The sequence below is a fragment of the Condylura cristata genome, unplaced genomic scaffold, assembly GCF_000260355.1.
Source record: "Condylura cristata isolate star-nosed mole 26May11 unplaced genomic scaffold, ConCri1.0 scaffold00004, whole genome shotgun sequence".
NCBI classification, from domain to species: Eukaryota; Metazoa; Chordata; class Mammalia; order Eulipotyphla; family Talpidae; genus Condylura; species Condylura cristata.
This window is the reverse complement of record NW_004567105.1, coordinates 31,979,258-31,997,240: the sequence shown is the minus strand read 5'-3', so window position 1 is coordinate 31,997,240 and position 17,983 is coordinate 31,979,258. Positions and strand designations below refer to the sequence as shown.

The window sequence follows — 17,983 nt, the reverse complement described above, 5'->3', positions numbered from 1 at the left end:
GCCACCAGGGAGGGCCAAGTTATGCTGTTTTAACATAATTTTAGTTATACTTTGTAGCGAACTATCTTACCAGTGGTTTAATAGTGAAGGTGGGAGTTCTTCGAAAATTTCAAAAGGTGCTGAAATTGAGTGGAAGGGAAAAACATGAGTAAAAGTACTTCCTATGAGAAGCTTCATAAACTTGTTTCACTCAATTTGGGGTAAATTTTAGACTGAGGAAACTACTATGAAGAAAGGATTAAAATACTACATTTTAGAGAAGCTACAGAACTTTGTCTACCAGTAATCTATGTTTGTTTTGTAAAATTTAAGTCCAAAGTGGCTTGAGATTAGTACCTGCTGTCCTCAAATACTTTTCCACTAAAAGTGGGTGTGAGTTAATCAAGTAGAGCTTACAATTACTTCTCCTTGCTGATGGTTATGTAATGTAGGCATCTTCTTTTAGTTCAGATAAATTTCATCCAGGTACAGTCTGTTGATAAATACTCCCCCTTTTTACCACTGAGGAACTCTGCAAATTCTTGAAAGAAGGTAGCAGCTAGGGCTTGGATTATATGTTCACCATGTCAGTGCTCCTTGTACTCATTCTGTCATGTCCTGAAACTGAGGCCTCCATCTGTGGTTGCCACAAAAGTGTCAATAACATTTCTGTAATTTTTTTCAGTTTTTATATAAACTGCTTTCTATCATCTGACCTAACTTCAAGCTAACAGCTGTTTATTCAGTCACAATGAAAAAATGCTTCATTTTGTTCATTTCCCATTATTGATTAGATTGGCACAGGGCTTTTTTTTTTTTTAATAATATAATAGTTTATTTTTACGTCATTTTGTGCCTTTTTCCATCTCAGCTGTAATCCCCGTGGGCTTCCCATCACCAAATCACCTGTATGCCATCACCATAGTCCAGTGCACTTCCTCACCCCACAATTTTTGATCCCATTCCCCATAAAATGTCTAAGGCATGTAGTTGTTCATTATTATTACTATTTTTCCCCTTGGTCCTTTATGCTCTGCTATGAGTGAAGCCATCTGGTATTTTTCTTTTTCTTTCTGGCTTATTTCACTAATCCCTTCCAGCTCTATCCATGTTGCTGCAAAAGGCATGAGTTTATCTTTTTTGATTGCTGAGTAATATTCCATTGTGTATGTGTACCACATCTTTTTAGTCCAGTCATCTACTTTTGGGCATTTGTTTTGATTCCATGTCTTTCCTGTTGTAAATAAATCAGCAGTAAACATGGGGGTGCTGGTGTCTTTTTGAATCAGTATTTTTGTGTCTTTTGGGTGATACCTAGAGAGTGGGATTACTGGGTCATAAGGAAGCTCCATTTTTTTTTTTTATTTATTTGTGCATACAGAACTGGGGTACAAGCCAGAGGCTCAGGGTTGGTGAGAGGCTTCACCAGAGACAGAGTGGGGAGCAGAACAGTCAGATCGACGAAGTACACTGCTGAGAGGAGCAGCGGGCAGGTCAGGAGAGGTCTGTCACACCATGTGGTCACCTCCGGGGCAGGCAGGAACTGAACTCATGCAGAAGTGGCTTTAGCTTCTTAGTGCTGTGCTTTAACCCGCGGCGCCACCAGGGAGGGCATGGAAGCTCCATTTTTAGCAGTTTGAGAAACCTCCAGTTTCCCATAGTGGTTGTACTAGGTTGCATTCCCACCAGCAGTGGCACAGCACTTATAATGTGTGCTACATCCTGCTTTTTGTTATTTAGATACCTTTTTAAAAATAAATACTTATTTATGCATGCAAGAACTGAGATGTAGGCCAGAGGTGTGGAGAGTGACAGTATTCACCAGAGACAATGGGGAACAGAACAGGTGGATCTAAGAGGTCTGCTGTGCCATGTAGGTTGGCACCCTGGCCAGGGATCTAACTTGTGCTGCACTGGCTGTGAATGACCTCATAGTACAGGGAGGCTCCTTTCAGATACATTCAGGAAAAACTGATTTCCGGTTCATAGGCAACATCCCACATTTTCTCCTCACTTAAAATTTTTCTCTCCTGGGCCCTCCCTGATGGCGCAAAGGGTTAAAGGGCAGCATTATGAAGCTATCCACAGCTACTGCAGCACCAATTCATTCGCTGGCCAGGAAGGTGACCCATATGGTTGCACAGACCTCTGCTGTCTCGCCTGCTGCTCCCCGCATCAGTGTATTTCAGTCAGTCTGCCTGTTGTGCTCCCCATTCTGTCTCTGGTGAATCCTCTCACCCCCTACACCTCTGGCCTGTACCCCAGTTCTAGTATGCATAAATAAATCTTTTAAAAAGAAAAGCAATTTCTTCCTCCTTTCCATCATAATCTATCAATTCTCAACTGTCTTTATATTTGCCAGATGTGATGAGATACATGTATGTACATCTCAGAACTAAGCACTAATGTAGAAAACATCCCATCGCCAGTTTTTACCAAGTTTCAACCATTAAGTGCCACTTGACCATTATTTTAGTCCAATTGTGATTAACATTTTTATTTAAATCAATTTTCTAAAAAACCCTTCTTATACAATATTCCTTTTTTTATAATATAATAGTTTATTTTTATATTATTTTGTTTTTTTTTTCATCTCAATTGTAATGCCCTTGGGCTTCCCATCACCAAGTCACCCATGTGCCATCACCATAGTCTAGTGCATTTCCCTCCCCCTACTGTTTTTGATCCCATTCCCCACTCCACCCCCATAAAATGTCTCTAGTATATTATACAATATTCTTATATCTCGGGTTTTGGGTTGCTAATTAATAGTCATGGTTTCAGAAGTAAGTTCTAATTTGTTAGACTACCTGCCATTCCTTAAAACAAATTTTCCAAATCCTCATTCTGCTATTGGGTACTGACAATAATTGTTGATGTTTAAATTATTTCTCTTTTAGGGGGTTACTATTGTTAAACCAATAGTTTATGGTAATGTTGCTCGATATTTTGGAAAGAAAAGAGAAGAGGATGGCCACACCCATCAGTGGACAGTATATGTAAAGCCCTACAGAAATGAGGTAGGCACTAATTTTTCCTATATTTTTTTAAAATTTGTTTTTCTTGAAGATGAATTGTAATTTTTTTAAAGATTTACTTATTTATGCCTACAAGAACTGGCATATAGGCCAGAGGTACGGGGATTTACCAGAGACAGAGTGAGGACCAGAACAGGAAGATTAACAGAAATAATATTGCTGAGGGGAGCAGTGGGTGAGATAGGAGAGGTCTGCTGTGCCATGTGGGTCACCTCCCTGGCTGGAAATCAAACTCATGCTGCAATGGCTGTGGACAGCTTCATAGTGCTATGACAACCCCTTGTGCCACAAAGGAGGCTCTATGTATTTTTATATGTTTATTTATTTATTTATGCATACAGAACTGGAACAGGCCAGAGGTTCAGGGCGGTGAGAGGATTGACCATAGACAGAGTGGGGAGCAGAACAGGCAGACAGACGATGTACACTGCTGAGGGGAGCGGCAGGGGAGATAGGAGAGGTCTGCTGCGCTGTATGGATCACCTCCAGGGCAGAGCATCAAACTTACACTGAAGCGGCTGTGGTTAGCTTTCAGTGCTTCTTCCTAACCTGTTGCACCACCATAGAGTATTTTTATAGTAACTGTCTAATTATAAAATAGGTACTTTTTGCAAAAAGCTGCAAGAATAACTATTATCTTCACATAGTTCTTAATAGAAGTCAATGTTCTAGAAATATTTTCTAATTAAATTACAGTAGCAAGAGCTATGTCGTAAATACTAACATCTTCCAAAATTCATGTTTTCAGTGAGCATAGAATTAGGTGTTTCAGGAAAAGCAGTTAATACTTTTTAAATGATAATTTGGTAATAAGACTATTTCAGAGAAAATGAAAGGCATTTCTACATAATCAGACTGCTGGTAATTTTAGCTGCTAAGCATCTAGTGTGTGGCATGCAGCCATTACTTAGTAGGCATTCAGATAGACACTTATTCATTCAATAAACTATTCTACTTAAAATTCTTCGAAGTCCATACAAAAATTGGTCTATGAATATTTCTAGAGACATTATGCATAAAAGCTAAAAAGTGGAGACAGCCCAAATATCTATGAACTGATGACTGGATAAATAACAGGTTGTATATACATACAGTAGAATATTATTAGGCAATAAAAAGAAAGTACTGATACATGATACTGCTGCATGGAAGAACTTTGGAAACATGGTAAATGAAAGAAGCCAGAACAGAAGGCCACATATTATATAATTCTATTCTTATAAAGTGACCCGAATAGGCAAATCCATTGGTTATAGGAGAGAGGGAGTGCCATTCCAGAAACTCAGACCTGCCGACTTTATCTAGATTCCTCCATCAGCCATATCAAGACAAAACATCTCTAATGCATAAGACCTTTAATGGAAAGGAACTTTATTTATTTTTGAAGAAAATCACTTTAATTACAAAGAATCACTCCACAAAAGCAGATTTAAGGAAGTCATACAAACATTTTTGTGGAGCCCCAACCTCTCAGTACCATCTCAGTGAACTTATGACCACACCTTCTTCCACTGCAGTGAAGCCCTTAATGATAGGTTTAGCTGGTAGCTTTACCCTTTGCATTTCATGTCATTTATGTCATTTTATGTTAAATTAACTTGGTCATGAGAAGTAATTTTCCATGTCCTCAATGTGAACTTCTTGATTAGACTAACACATTTTCAAATCTGCACAGTTTGAGCACCTCACTGAAACCTTCACAAAATTGAGGTCACCCTGGTTCTGGGCCTCTAAAACCTGCTTTATCTCACAGTGGCATGGGCCAAACGCTATGCTGGTATGCTGGCTGGGTTCCCTGAGGTTCCTGGTGAGTGATGTCAGGCTTTGAGGGCTCAGCATTACTTTCTCCATCGAAACCATGGACTAGCTGGGCACATGGACTAGCATGTGCCCAGCATCAGAGCCCACAGCCACACCTGCTGCAGTGGTTGCAATCTGGGCCATCAGGCCTGGCTGGCAGGGAGCAGTAGCAGATGTGCCAACAGCAGATAGGGGAGCTGCTGCAGGTGCTGGCCTGGCGCAGCGCTCATCTGAGGTTCCTGGGTGGCCGGAGGGACCTTGAGGGAAGTGTAGCTCTGGCTTCTACATAGCATCACAATGGCATGGCACCTCAGTGTCAAGAGTGGTGGTGCTCCAAGGAGACTCAGACTGCTTCTACCTGGAAAGGAACTTTAATACAATTAGCATGCAACAAAGAAAAGGAAAAATAAAGCTTCCAAATCAAGCACCCAAAGTTGCCCTGTGGATAACCCAGCCAAACAGGATTGGCCCAAAGAAGTGCCATTGAGGCCTAAGAACCTGCTATAAGTATAAAGCACCTTTATAAAGTACCCTGCTGGTAGAGTCAGACAGAAGAGGGTCAGAAATAGCCAGACAAGATAAACACTGCCACAGTTAACTTCCCCATGGATCTCTCACCCAAATCTGTTCCAGCTAGTCCAGGACCAAAAAGCAAACACAGCTTCTTCACATGTCTCTGTTCCATGCGCCTCCTCCAGGTCTTCTGGCTCTCCCTCCTCCTTTCTCAGCTTCATCCTATCCTGGGAGGGGGAAGGCCCTGGAATCTTCCCTTTCCTTGGGGACCACTTTGTTATGCATTGATACAGAAAATAGATTTGTGGTTACCAGGTTGGGGGTGTGGCAGTAAGAGACAATACAGTGCTGGTAGGTGTGTGGTTTCTTTTTGTGTGACAAAAGTGTTCATTTTGATTATGAGATTATGACTGTTGTACAGCTCTGAATTACTAAAAAACCATTATCTGATGATACACATTAAATGTGTGAAATATGTGATGTGTGAAATATATCTCAAATAAGCTGTTATTTTTTATTTTAATATTTATGCAATACAGAACTGGGTTACAGGCCAGAGGTGCAGCAGAGTGAGAGGATTCACCAGAGACAGAGTGGGAGCAGGACAGGCAGATTGACAAAGTACACTGCTGAGGGGAGCAGTGGGTGAGACCAGAGGTTTGCTGCGCCTTGTGGATCACCTCTGGGGCCAGGGATGGAACTCATTACGCTGAAGCAGCTATGGCCAGCTTGCAGTGCTGCATCCTAACCCTTTGCGCCACCAGGAAGGGCCAAGCTATTATTTTTTTAAAGACCTGTCAATGATTATCTATTGCCCTAGTGAGTAAGTTAAAGCCAGAAAACCTGCCAAGATCTTTACTTATTCTGTCTCTGTACTATTATCCTGTGTTTGCCTGATTTACTTCGATTACTAAATCAACTTCAATTTCTCTAAGGAACAGTCTTAAGTCTTCTCATTCATTCCTTCCCACCCATTCCATTCCCTTTGTCTCCTTAGGTCTTACTTCAAGTGTGTTTTTTCCCACTTACCTTCTTGTCTCCACAGACAAAGTTAAGGGCACTTCCCATGTTCCTGTACCTAATGCCCTCATTTACAGGTTACATTGAAATGTTAATTTTCTTGTCTCTCTACTCTATAGCAAGATCCTTTAGGCAGGACCCTATGCTTTACTATAAAATAGCATCTGGTGCCACAATATTTGTAGTAATTCACATTTGTGAAGTGAATGTAAGTATTCTGGAGATAGTTTTCAAAGGTGCTTATGAAAATCTGTCTCAGAAAAAAAATTCTCAGTGTTAAGTGATAAAATCAGATGTTAAGATGCCATTAAAGTATGACCCCAGTTTTTAAAAATAATATGTGGATAAGCACATAAAAACTCATATATGACTAATAAACATTACTATTAAGTGTTATTTCTGTTTTTCATTTTTCTGTAATTTAAAGTCACCATCCCCAAGAAAAGCCCTATAATTTATTTTAAAAACAAAGGAAGCCAATTAATTCTTTCATGTGTTGTTTGTTTGTTTTATTATAATAGTTTTATGTTGTTTTTTAAAGATTTATTTATGCATACAGAACTGGGGTATAGGCCAGAGATGCAGAAGTGGTGAGAGGATTCACCAGAGGCAGAGCAGGGAGCAGAACAGGCAGATCAATGAAGTACTCTGCTGAGGGGAGCTGTGGGCAAGTCAGGAGAAGTCAACCGGTTACCTCCCTGGCTAGGGATCAAATGTATGGTGAGGGCTGCTGAGAGCTTCATGGTGTTGTACTTTAACCTGTTGCACCACCAGGGAGGGCCCTAATTTATGTTAAGAAAATTTGATTCCATAAAATTTGAAGGGAAGTGTGTATTATAAAATTAGGCACATATTCTCAGTGTATTTTGCTTCTAGTTTGAGTATGTAGATGGCAGAACTAATTCCTCTGTATTTTAGGATATGTCAGCATATGTGAAGAAAATCCAATTTAAATTACATGAAAGCTATGGCAATCCTTTAAGAGGTATAGTAGAATTTTTTAATTCATAATTCATAAATTTGAAAACAGCTAGGAAACTGAATCAGTAATTAACAGTTGTTTTATTTTTCTTTTCTCTTCAGTTGTTACTAAGCCTCCATATGAAATTACTGAAACAGGATGGGGTGAATTTGAAATTATCATTAAAATATTTTTCATTGATCCTAATGAAAGACCTGTGAGTAACGTTAACCTTTGCAAATATAAGCAACTATTTTTTTTTTACTAATTGTAAAGATAAAATAATTAACATCTTGTGATATGTTGACATTTTCATTCACTTATATTCTTAAGTTTTTGGCATGTATCTTAGCATGAGTTAAGATTTTTTAATTTTAAGTGAAGTGTTTCAAAACCAACTTTTTTTTTTTTTTTTTAAGTTTTATTTATTAGTGCATACAGGCCAGAGGTACAGGGTCATGAGAGGATTCACCAGAGATATTGATGAAGTACACTGCTGAGGGGAGCAGCAGGCTGGTCCAGATAGGTCTGCCGTACCTTATGGATCACCTCCGGGGCAGGCAGGGATCAAACTCATGCTGAAGTGGCTTTAGCTTCTTAGTGCTGTGCTTTAAGCTGCTGCGCCACCAGGGAAAGCCCCAAAACCAGCTATTTTTTTTTTTAAAGATTTATTTATTTATTCATACAGAACTGGGGTACAGGCCAGAGATGCAGAGGGTGAGAGGATTCACCAGAGACAGAGTGGGGAGCAGAACAGGCAGATCGACGAAGTACACTGCTGAGGGGAGCAGCGGGCGGGTCAGGAGAGGTCTGCCACGCCATGTGGTCACCTCCGGGGCAGGTGGGGATTGAACTCATGCTGAAGTGGCTTTGACTTCTTAGTGCTGTGCTTTAACCTGCTGCGCCACCAGGGAGGGCCCCAGCTATTTTTTTAAGAACAAGAAGGAGGAATATAATATGAACACTTATTGGAAAGAAACCATGGAAGTAAAACATTTAAGATTTTTGTATTAGAAATGTTTGATTATTAATATTTGATTATTAAATTTAATTTAATTTCCACATGCTGTCTGAAATGGAAGTATCTAGGTTTTTATACTTTACTGTAGTTGTCTTCTTACTTTTTCAGGCTGCTATCACTAATGGCAACTTTATATCTTATTCTTGAATTCTTATTTATAACCACTGACTATTTCACTTTTTGAGCTTTAGTTATCACATTGTTGTTGCTTGATAGTGCAAAAAGTTCCTTAGAGTTTTCTCTTTGATCCTAAAGCAACTTTGAGATGAGGATATTGAATAAGATCAAAGAGCAAGTCATGTGCTCAAAAGCACTTAGTTCATTGTAGCAAAGCTCATTTTTTAACCCAGGCATTTGTGTTCAGACCTCATACTCTTGCTGTTACTCTCTTTTTATTTTTTTGAGTCATTTTTAAACCTATAAGTTCACAGCTAGCATTGATATGACTAGAGTTCACAGGACTTTCACACTCACCACCATTAATTTTCATCTTGTTGATACAGTTCATTCCTTGTAACACTAAACATTTATACTGCTATAATTAGATTACTTTTTTTTAAACTTTTAAAGGAGTTGAATATCACCTGGGTCAATAGTTTAAAAAAATTTTTGTTCTTAACTGCCCACATCAGAAATACTTCAGGTGCTTTAAAAAAATTCAAACTCCTGAGACCCCCACCACCTAGAGTCTGTCCATGTGGAAGACAGCTACATTCACCACTGTACCACCAACACTGCAGAGTCTGTTAGGCCTGTAAAGAGGGATCAACACCGGATTATTGCTACATAGTCAATTTGCATTGGTTTAAACCATGGTCTTCCTATGTAGGAATTCTTTCAGGCAGTCTCTCAAAATGAGAATCTAGTTTGGGCTTGCATATCTTTAGCATGAAGAATATTTTGACTTTCATTATTAAGTTTAACATCCTCTTTTTAGATTTGGGATAGTTCTAGTTTTATGGAATCTCCTTTATGTTAAGCTTCCATCAATTTTTTACTGGTAACTGCTTATACATTTATTTTCTTCTGAATAAACATCCACAGCTTATTTAAATATTTTTCTTGTGATACAGATCTACTACCATTTTGTTGATCTTCTGGAATACTGCCATAGACATTCTATTCTATTTGGCAAGAATTATTCAGTATCTGTTGCTTGCCAGGTTCTGTTCAAGGGATAAGATATAAAGATGAAGCACTGCTCCTATCCTTAACAAGAATAGTCTACCAGGGAGAATAATGCACAAAATTCAGCAGATGTGTGAGAGAAGGGAAAGCCACTAGTGGTAGCTTTTTCTTTTTAATTTTGTAATACTATTTGAAATTCTTTTTGTTTTGAATATGCTGCCTTTCTCTTTCCCCACTTGTTGCTTTTTCCCCCACCTGCATTAAAAAGACATCTCTGAAAGAAATTATGTCATGTGACCTCATTATAAGACAAGTGTTAAAATCTACTCTTTGTAAACTAAGGAAATATGAAATGTTTCATTGCCCATGTCTGCATGAATGTCTTTGGGAGTCTGAATATTAAACTTAGAGACAGATAGGTTTATAATATAATTTAAGTTTTTTTTTTAATAGTAGTCTACTTTTTAAATAGATATGCACATCATTTGTTTTCAATTACAAGCCTCAAGCTCCCTAGGACTGCCATAACAGACTACCATACAGTAATTGACTTAAAACAAAAAACTTTTTTCTTATGTTCCCGAGGCTAACTTTGGAGGCTACAAGTCCAAAATCAAAAAGTGTTCACTATATATGTTCTTGTAGCCCCAGGTGTTCCTTGGCTTGCGATAGCCTGACTTCGACTGCTGCCTCCATCATTGCATGCTCTCTGCCCATCTCTGTGTCTCTTTTTTCTTGTGAAGACACAAGTCTTACTAGATTATGATAGCCTACCTTGATGACTTCCTCTTAACTTGATCACATTTGCAAAGGTCCTGTTGCTAAATTAGATCACATTTTGCTGGAGGAAGGTCTTCAGAAAAGATTCTTGAGAAAAAGCTTTCAGAGCCATTGCTATCTGACAATACATTTTCACTATTTGAGTAAAAAATTCTGTTTCCACAGGAGGATAGACTTGCTTTTCTAAGAGTGAAGGGAAGTACAAGGGAGTTTCTATATCTGCTCATTTGGAGCTGGAGCTCTCAGGCTCCACTAGATGTCATGGCTCCACCTCACATACAGTTCTTCCTTAATTTTCAGGTTGTGAATTTCTCTGTGTGGTTTGTCTATCCGTCTAGTCTCCTGATTTTTGTTTATTTCAGAAATTTGTCAAGCTGCCTGCTTTTGGTGTGGTATGTCATGCATGTTCCTTATAGTTTTAGCTAACTTTCTGGAAAATTCTTTGAGGTGTGTGAGTTGGTTTTTCCAACTAAAACCTGCAGACTGATGTTTTGCCAGCTAGGTTTTATTTTGTTCAAGTTATCACACATTGTGCTGCAAAGCTTTTCTTTGATGTCTTACTCTACCTGTTTTTAAGTCTTTTGAAGACATGTTGCTCTTGCCAAATGAATTACCACTGACCGACTTTTTTGTTTCTTTATTATGTTACTTATACTACACCAAAGAAATTTTATCTTGCCTTCACTATTTTAAGTGATTGTTCTTTTTGAAAAAATTTAAATGTTTTCTTCTCCTATTGTATTAAATTGTAAAGTTTAATCTTCACAGAAAGCTTTCACAAATTAATCTAGTTTCAGTGTGTAAATAAAAGTTCATGTCTTGGTGTTTTCTCAATTAATTTCCATTGCTGCATAGTTATATTTAATATATAAAATATAACATAGTTATATATATCATATAAAATATAAGTTCCATTTTATATATAACTCAATAGAGATGCTTTAACAGATCCTCACATACCCTCTTTAAAATGTTTATGTTAAGTTGATATAAATGGATGGTGATACCTCATTGGAAAATAAAAGTATGGGGAGTTTGGGAGATTTGCCAAATTAAGTGGTAGTTGCAATTTTACTTATCCCAGTCTCTCAGTTACAGAAACAATACTGTCTCACAGTGGTGATGAGAACCATTCCACAGATACGATGTCTTTTTATTTCACAGGTCACCCTGTATCATTTACTAAAGCTGTTTCAGTCGGACACCAATGCAATGCTGGGGAAAAAGACAGTGGTTTCAGAATTCTATGATGAAATGGTAAGAAGGTCTTACAATAAGTTTTAAAAGCATATTAATTTGTAGAGCTTTGAATTTAGTAGCTTTTTTCTTTTTTCATTTATGCCATTAGATTTTTCAAGACCCAACAGCAATGATGCAACAATTATTAACAACATCTCGTCAGCTCACACTAGGAGCCTATAAGCATGAAACAGAATGTAAGTGCATGAGTTCATAATTACCTCTGAAAAATAATGTATTCTGTAATGGTGAGAAGATTGTACCATTAGTGACTTAACTGTTACATTTTTTTAAATAATGTAAATAGGTAAATTTTAAGAGTTAAAAAAATTATATATTAGTATAGAACATGTAAGAGGCATGTTTTAGTTGTATCCAAAGTAGGACTACTTTTAAAAAAAGTAGTCAGCCTTTGAAATACTGTTTGTCTTCTTTTCCCTAATAACTTTAAGCATAACTTTTCACTAGGAGAGATCCTTTCAGTGTTTCTTATAAGAGAGGTTTGAATATGTAAGCCCTTGGTCCGCTGGAGTCACCAATTGGAAGATCCTTCTGGTTGTGGGTAGCTCCAGAGTCCCACGTACTAAACCCACACCCACCGGGACTGTGCTGCCAAGATTTTGGGGTTTTTTTTTTGCCTGATTTTAAGTGATAGCTATACAGAAGAGACAAAAAATGAGCTCTAGTGCCACCTTCTGGAATACAAAAGACTTTCTATTGACTGCCTGTTGAACTGGAAGATTCAAATTCTTAATTACATAAGTCAGTTGCTATTTCAGGTGTGAAAATAAAGGGCATATCATCAAATACTATGAAAAACAGATAATGTGGTGTCACAAAAAGAAAATAGTGATTCCTATAGCATTCAACCTTAAAGATAGTGCAATATAGCTGATAAAGAATTAAAAATAACGGTTATGAAGAAATGCAGTAAGTTTTTCAAAACTCAGAAAGGCATTTCATAAAATTAATGAAGCATAGTTCTTTATCAAAGATATTGAAGCTGAAATTTTCAAAAGAAAATTCTGGAGCTAAAGCACTGATGAAATGAAAAATATATTTGCTGGAAGAAAGAGTAGTGACTAAGAAGTTAGAAACTTAAAAGAAGTCACATAAAAGGACACACATAATTATATATATGGGTGGGCTGGAGGGACAGGGGTATAAGAAAACATGTTTTCTATATGTTTTTCAGCCTTTTAATCTTGTATCATATGTATGTACTTACTACTTTTAAAAATAATTAGAATAAGCAATGAAAGAAATTACAAACATAGATATGGATTGTTTTGACAATATAAAAATTTACCTGTGTTACAAAGTACATCACAAAAAAATCACCAGCTTGAGCAAAGTAAGAAAAGTCCTCATTAGTGTTTTTTTCATGTTTATGTGCTAGGTGCTTTACATATGCTAATCTTTTGAGAAATACAGTCTTAACCTTACCATGTAGAAAAAGATTCAAGGAGACTTAAAGATACCAGCTAGTAGAACGCTAAGAGCGTATTTGAACTCAAGTGTTTCTGATGTCAAAGGTTTAGTTTTTAGTTTAGTTTTTTTTTTTTTAGACAAATCATGCTTCTTCCAATTAGCAGATGCACAACTATGCTTTTAATAGTCACCCACAAATAACCCACAGTTATTTGAAATAACCACAAGACAGAAATATTGAATGAAAATAGGCGTTTTTTAAAAACTACCCAAACAGACTGTTTAAAAGAGATAGCCTACTTTGTAGTGATTATATTTTTGTTAGTTATTGTATAAGTACAGTATAGAATGTTTTACATATATTTAATGTTCCTACATACCAGGCAATATTCTAGATACTTTGTATGCATTCATTCACTTGAATTTTATCAACAAATAATATTATGAGGTGTTTTCTTGTTTCTCTTTTATAAATGAGGAAATAGGCATAGAAATAATAACTTAAGAATGTCACAGCTGATAAGTGGTAGATCTGATTTCAAATCTAGATTTTTATTACTATCTTTAATACTATAATTAACAATTAGTTGAATATCTCTTGGATTGTATGCCCCCTTATTTCTAAGCTAATATGTATATGGAGAGAAACTAGAATGTTCTATCTTTAAATCTTAATCATGAGTTAAAATATTAGTGACCAGAATTTCTTTCTTAGTTTTTGAAAATATCTTAGATCCTCTCCTGGGTGTTCAAGCTTTTTTACCCAATCCCACCACCATGTTTAATGTTATATATGTTAAGTTGTTTATATTTTATCATGGAAACATTGACCTAAGATAATGCTGTATTTACTACTCTGTGACATATCTTAGACATGTGAGAAAAATGAAATTATTCAATAAATGAATTTATTTTCCTTAGTTGCAGAACTTGAAGTGAAAACCAGAGAAAAATTAGAAGCTGCAAAAAAAAAAACAAGCTTTGAAATTGCAGAACTTAAGGAGAGATTAAAAGCAAGTCGTGAAACTATCAATTGTTTAAAAAATGAAATTAGAAAACTTGAAGAAGATGATCAGACAAAAGAGATTTAAATAATTCTGAAGAGAACCTAATAGTAAGCTAAGCTGAAATCAAGGTGAATTTTAAAGGCAAAATAGACTGTAAATGCTGTGCTTCTTAGAGGAACTATGACTGTAGTTGTTGACCGTAGATTTCTAGCAATGGGGTCAGAGTATTTATGGTTTTCAAGTGATCTGTAATGTGAGGTGTATATAAATGAATGAATGCTGTATTGGCATTTTATTAACCCATTTTAGGGTAATTCTATGATATTAAGCACAGATTTTTTTTATTACATTGTATGTATAGTTTGTGCTTTTGACAGACATTGGAAGTACATGTATAGCTTGTACAAATTTTGTACTTACCTAGTATTTAGAGTTAGTGGTAAAATTAATGTGTATATTTAATTTTTTAAGTGTATATTTAATTTTTTAAGTTCTTATCTGCCCCTATCTTTTATACGTGATATACCCAGTAAATATTCAATAAATGTAACTTACAGATTCTGTTTTTGCCTCTTCATATGTTTCTTCCCCTTTGAAGCATCTGGTATTACAATTACTGTATCTCCATAATGTTGTGATCAAACATCTCTTCTTATAGTGTGTAGAAGCACTTTGGTGGCAAATATCGTATCTTAGGTTTGTTCTGCTTACCACAGTGTCATTAGTTTTTACTTAGAAAAATATTTAATCTCTCATGAATGTTCTGAAGAGGGCATGTGTGCATCAGTCTTACATACCACTGCTAATTTCTCTACTTTTCATCAGCTTCTCCTGTTCGGATTCATATGGTGAGTCCTCTCTGCTTTTGAGCTCATCATATTTAAATATCCAGTAGCACTTAATCTTTAAAGCCAGGTAGGCTGAACCATCTCGGCAACCTTGGGACAATAATATATAGGGAAGTATTTTGGAAAATAGCCAATATTAACATAAATTACACAACTCCTAAATATGGCACCTATGCATAACGCAGGGGTTCTATATTGTCTGTCATCATTGGTTATATTTTACTTTGCTGCTTTAGTTTTTTATTGTGGCATTGGGCTCTCACTGGTGGTGCAAGTGGTTTGAGCATAGCACTATAAAGCTGTCTGCAGCCACTGCAGCACAAGTTCGACTGCTGGCCAGGGAGGTGTAACCCACATGGTATGCAGACCTCTCCTGACCTGTTCACTGTTCCCCTCAGCAGTGGATTTCAGTCAATCTATCTGTTCTGCTCCCCACTCTGTCTTTGATGAATCCTCTCACCCCATGCACCTCTGGCCTGTACCCCAGTTTTATGTGCATAAATAAATAAGCCTTTAAAAAAATTAGATTGTGGCATTTATAAGCATGATGGAGGTTGTCAAACTTCTGGGCGCTCTAAAATTTCTGCCAGGGACCTTCTGGAGGTTAGGAATGGCACTTCTAATTGTGCCAGGCATCATTCAGCTCTCCCCTACATTTTATCCCAGTATTCACAAAAATAATAATGGGGGGAAAGGTCCATCTTACAAGGAACCTGTCATGGGAGGTCATCCTTCCATTATTTTAGCCAGATCAGCCTGTAGAATGTATTCATTCATAAAGCCACAGTTCTTGGAGGTAAGTCTGATTATACATGGATGCATCCAAGTGTTCAAAATAGATCATTGTGACACAGCTTTGCCTCTGTCAGCACTTAGTTCTGTGTTGGCTTTAATTTTTAACAATGGTATGATCTTTCCATGAAGTTGTAAAGAACTCTTATTTTAACATTAAAACGACAAATCAATTTTAAATTGGGCCTTTGTCCAAATAGACCTTTGTCCAAAGAAGAAAAAAAATGACTATAAGCACATGAGGGCATGCTCATCATTACTCATTAGGAAAATGCAAATTGGAACCAAATTGAGATAGTATTTCACATACTAGAATGACTAATTTTAAACAAAATGGAAAATAAGTTGGTGAGGATGTGGATAACTAGAACCCTGATATATTACTGGTTGGAATGCAAAATGGTATAGCCACTTCAAAAGATAAACTGGCAGTTAAAAGTTAAGCATATTTGTCCTGTGACCCAGCTTTTCTATTCCTAGGTATGTAACCAAGAAAACATGTTCACACAAGAACTTGTACATGAGTGTTCAAGGCTGACTTACGCATAATAACCAAAAAGAAAACAACCCAAATATCCATTAACAATGTATGAATAGTTGTGTAGTCATACAATAAACTATTCACTTTGAAAACTATACTAAATTAAAGAAGCTAGTCACAAAACATTTTTTGTATGTTCAGTATAATCAAGTCCTTTTTTATTTAAAAAAAGCAGAATTTTGGGTCCCTCCCTGGTGGTGCAGCAGGTTAAAGCACAGCACTGAGAATCTAAAGCTGCTTCCGCATGAGTTCAATTCCCGCCTGCCCCAGAGGTGACCACATGGTGTGGCAGACCTCTCCTGACCCGCCCGCTGATCCCCTCAGCAGTGTTACTTCGTCGGTCTGCCTGTTCTGTTCCCCACTCTGTCTCTGGTGAAGCCTCTCACCGCCCCTGAGCCTCTGGCCTGTACCCCAGTTCTGTATGCACAAATAAATCTTTAAAAAAAAAAAAAAAGCAGAATTTTGTCAGTGGTTAGGGGCTAGGTGAAATGTAGAATTAGTGGTGTGGGGGATTGCATATTCTGACTATAATAAAAATACTGAATTGTATGTTTTTAAATTATTTTTAAGATTTACTTATGCATACAGAACTGGGGTACAGGCCAGAGGTGCAGGGATGGCAGGAGGAGTCACCAGTTCTACTCTCTGGGGAGCAGAACAGGCAGATCGACAAACTATACAGCTGAGGGGAGCAGCAGGCTGGGTAGGAGAGGTCGGTTGCGCCTTGTGGGTCACTTTGGGCTGAGGATTGAACTCAATTATAACAGGGCCATCCCCAGGTAATGGGGAGATTCCAGGTTCCCTGCCCCAAAAGGAGGGTGGAGCTGAGCAAAGAAGAGAAGAATCTAGAGAGGAGACAGGAGGAAGGAATCTGGATGGAGAGCAAGAAAGTGACCTGAGGAAGACACAGGACCAGAGAGACGTGAAGAAACTGCGCTTGTTTCTTGGTCCTGGACTGGTTGAAACTGCTGTGTGTGAGACCCGTGGGGAGGGTCACCACTATGGCACTGTTTATCTTGATTTTGATTTTGCTCTTTTCCTCCTAGACGCGCTGAAGCAGCTGCTGCTCTTTCACAGTGCTGCACCCTAACCCGTTGAGCCACCAGAGAGGGTCCTGTTTTAAAATGATTTTAATCAATACTATGAATTTTTCTCAAAGCTGAACTATCTGACAATATTTGACAAATAGTAAAACTCAAAATAGGGCCCTCTCTGGTGGTGCAATGGGTTAAAGCACTATGAAGCTGTCTACAGCCACTGCAACATGAGTTCAATCCCTGGCCAGGGAGGTGACCCACATGGCACAGCAGACCTCTCCTGCCTCGCCTGCCTGCTGCTCCCCTCAGCAGTGTCCTTTGTCAGTCTACCTGTTCTGCTCTGTCTCTGGTGAACCATCTCACTGGCCCTGTACCTCTGACCTATATCCCAGTTCTGTATGCATAAATAAATAAATCTCAAAAAAAAGAAAAAACCTTAAAGTAGAAGGCCTTGCTTTTTATTTTCCCATTCTCTAAGTGAAAGAGAATATTTACCAAGGATTAATTACTTCAAGATAAAGATTAAGAACAATTAAAAGAAACTCAACTAATTAGGCAGCTCACTTCATTAATGAAGATCAAAGTCTAAGTCTCATTTTTCTACACAGTGTGGTAGGTAAATGCTACTGCTTTCCATATTTTACAGATAGGAGATTAAGGGACTGTGGCTAGATGTGGAGTCAATCAGCAAAGTGAGTCAGACTAGTTATCTTCAGCAATAGGCCTCTCTGCCTCAATGATACTTAATTCTTCTCATGTTCAAAGCGTTAGTATTTTTAATTATCTGTTGCTCATACCTAAATGCATCTCAAATCTCCCTCTTTAACTAATTGGATTCACTTGAGATT

General features: G+C 37.5%; 1 protein-coding gene and 1 pseudogene across 2 annotated transcripts in view; one reads left to right on the top strand and one right to left on the bottom strand.

The window, feature by feature from the left end:
- The window catches only part of YEATS4 (YEATS domain containing 4), a 16,623-nt gene extending 2,145 nt beyond the window's left edge, over positions 1-14,478 (top strand). The window contains exons 2-7 of one of the 2 annotated variants that reach the window (XM_004675904.2): positions 2,880-2,999; positions 7,269-7,335; positions 7,434-7,528; positions 11,405-11,497; positions 11,589-11,676; positions 13,832-14,478. In XM_004675904.2, the coding sequence (XP_004675961.1) occupies positions 2,880-2,999; positions 7,269-7,335; positions 7,434-7,528; positions 11,405-11,497; positions 11,589-11,676; positions 13,832-14,001 (633 nt within the window). In that variant the 3' untranslated portion in view covers positions 14,002-14,478. The remainder of the gene's footprint in view (positions 1-2,879; positions 3,000-7,268; positions 7,336-7,433; positions 7,529-11,404; positions 11,498-11,588; positions 11,677-13,831) is intronic. The other variant, XM_012735060.1, reaches the window with a different exon arrangement.
- LOC105854720 lies at positions 4,663-5,110 on the bottom strand (annotated as a pseudogene).
- Positions 14,479-17,983: the final 3,505 nt, after the last annotated feature.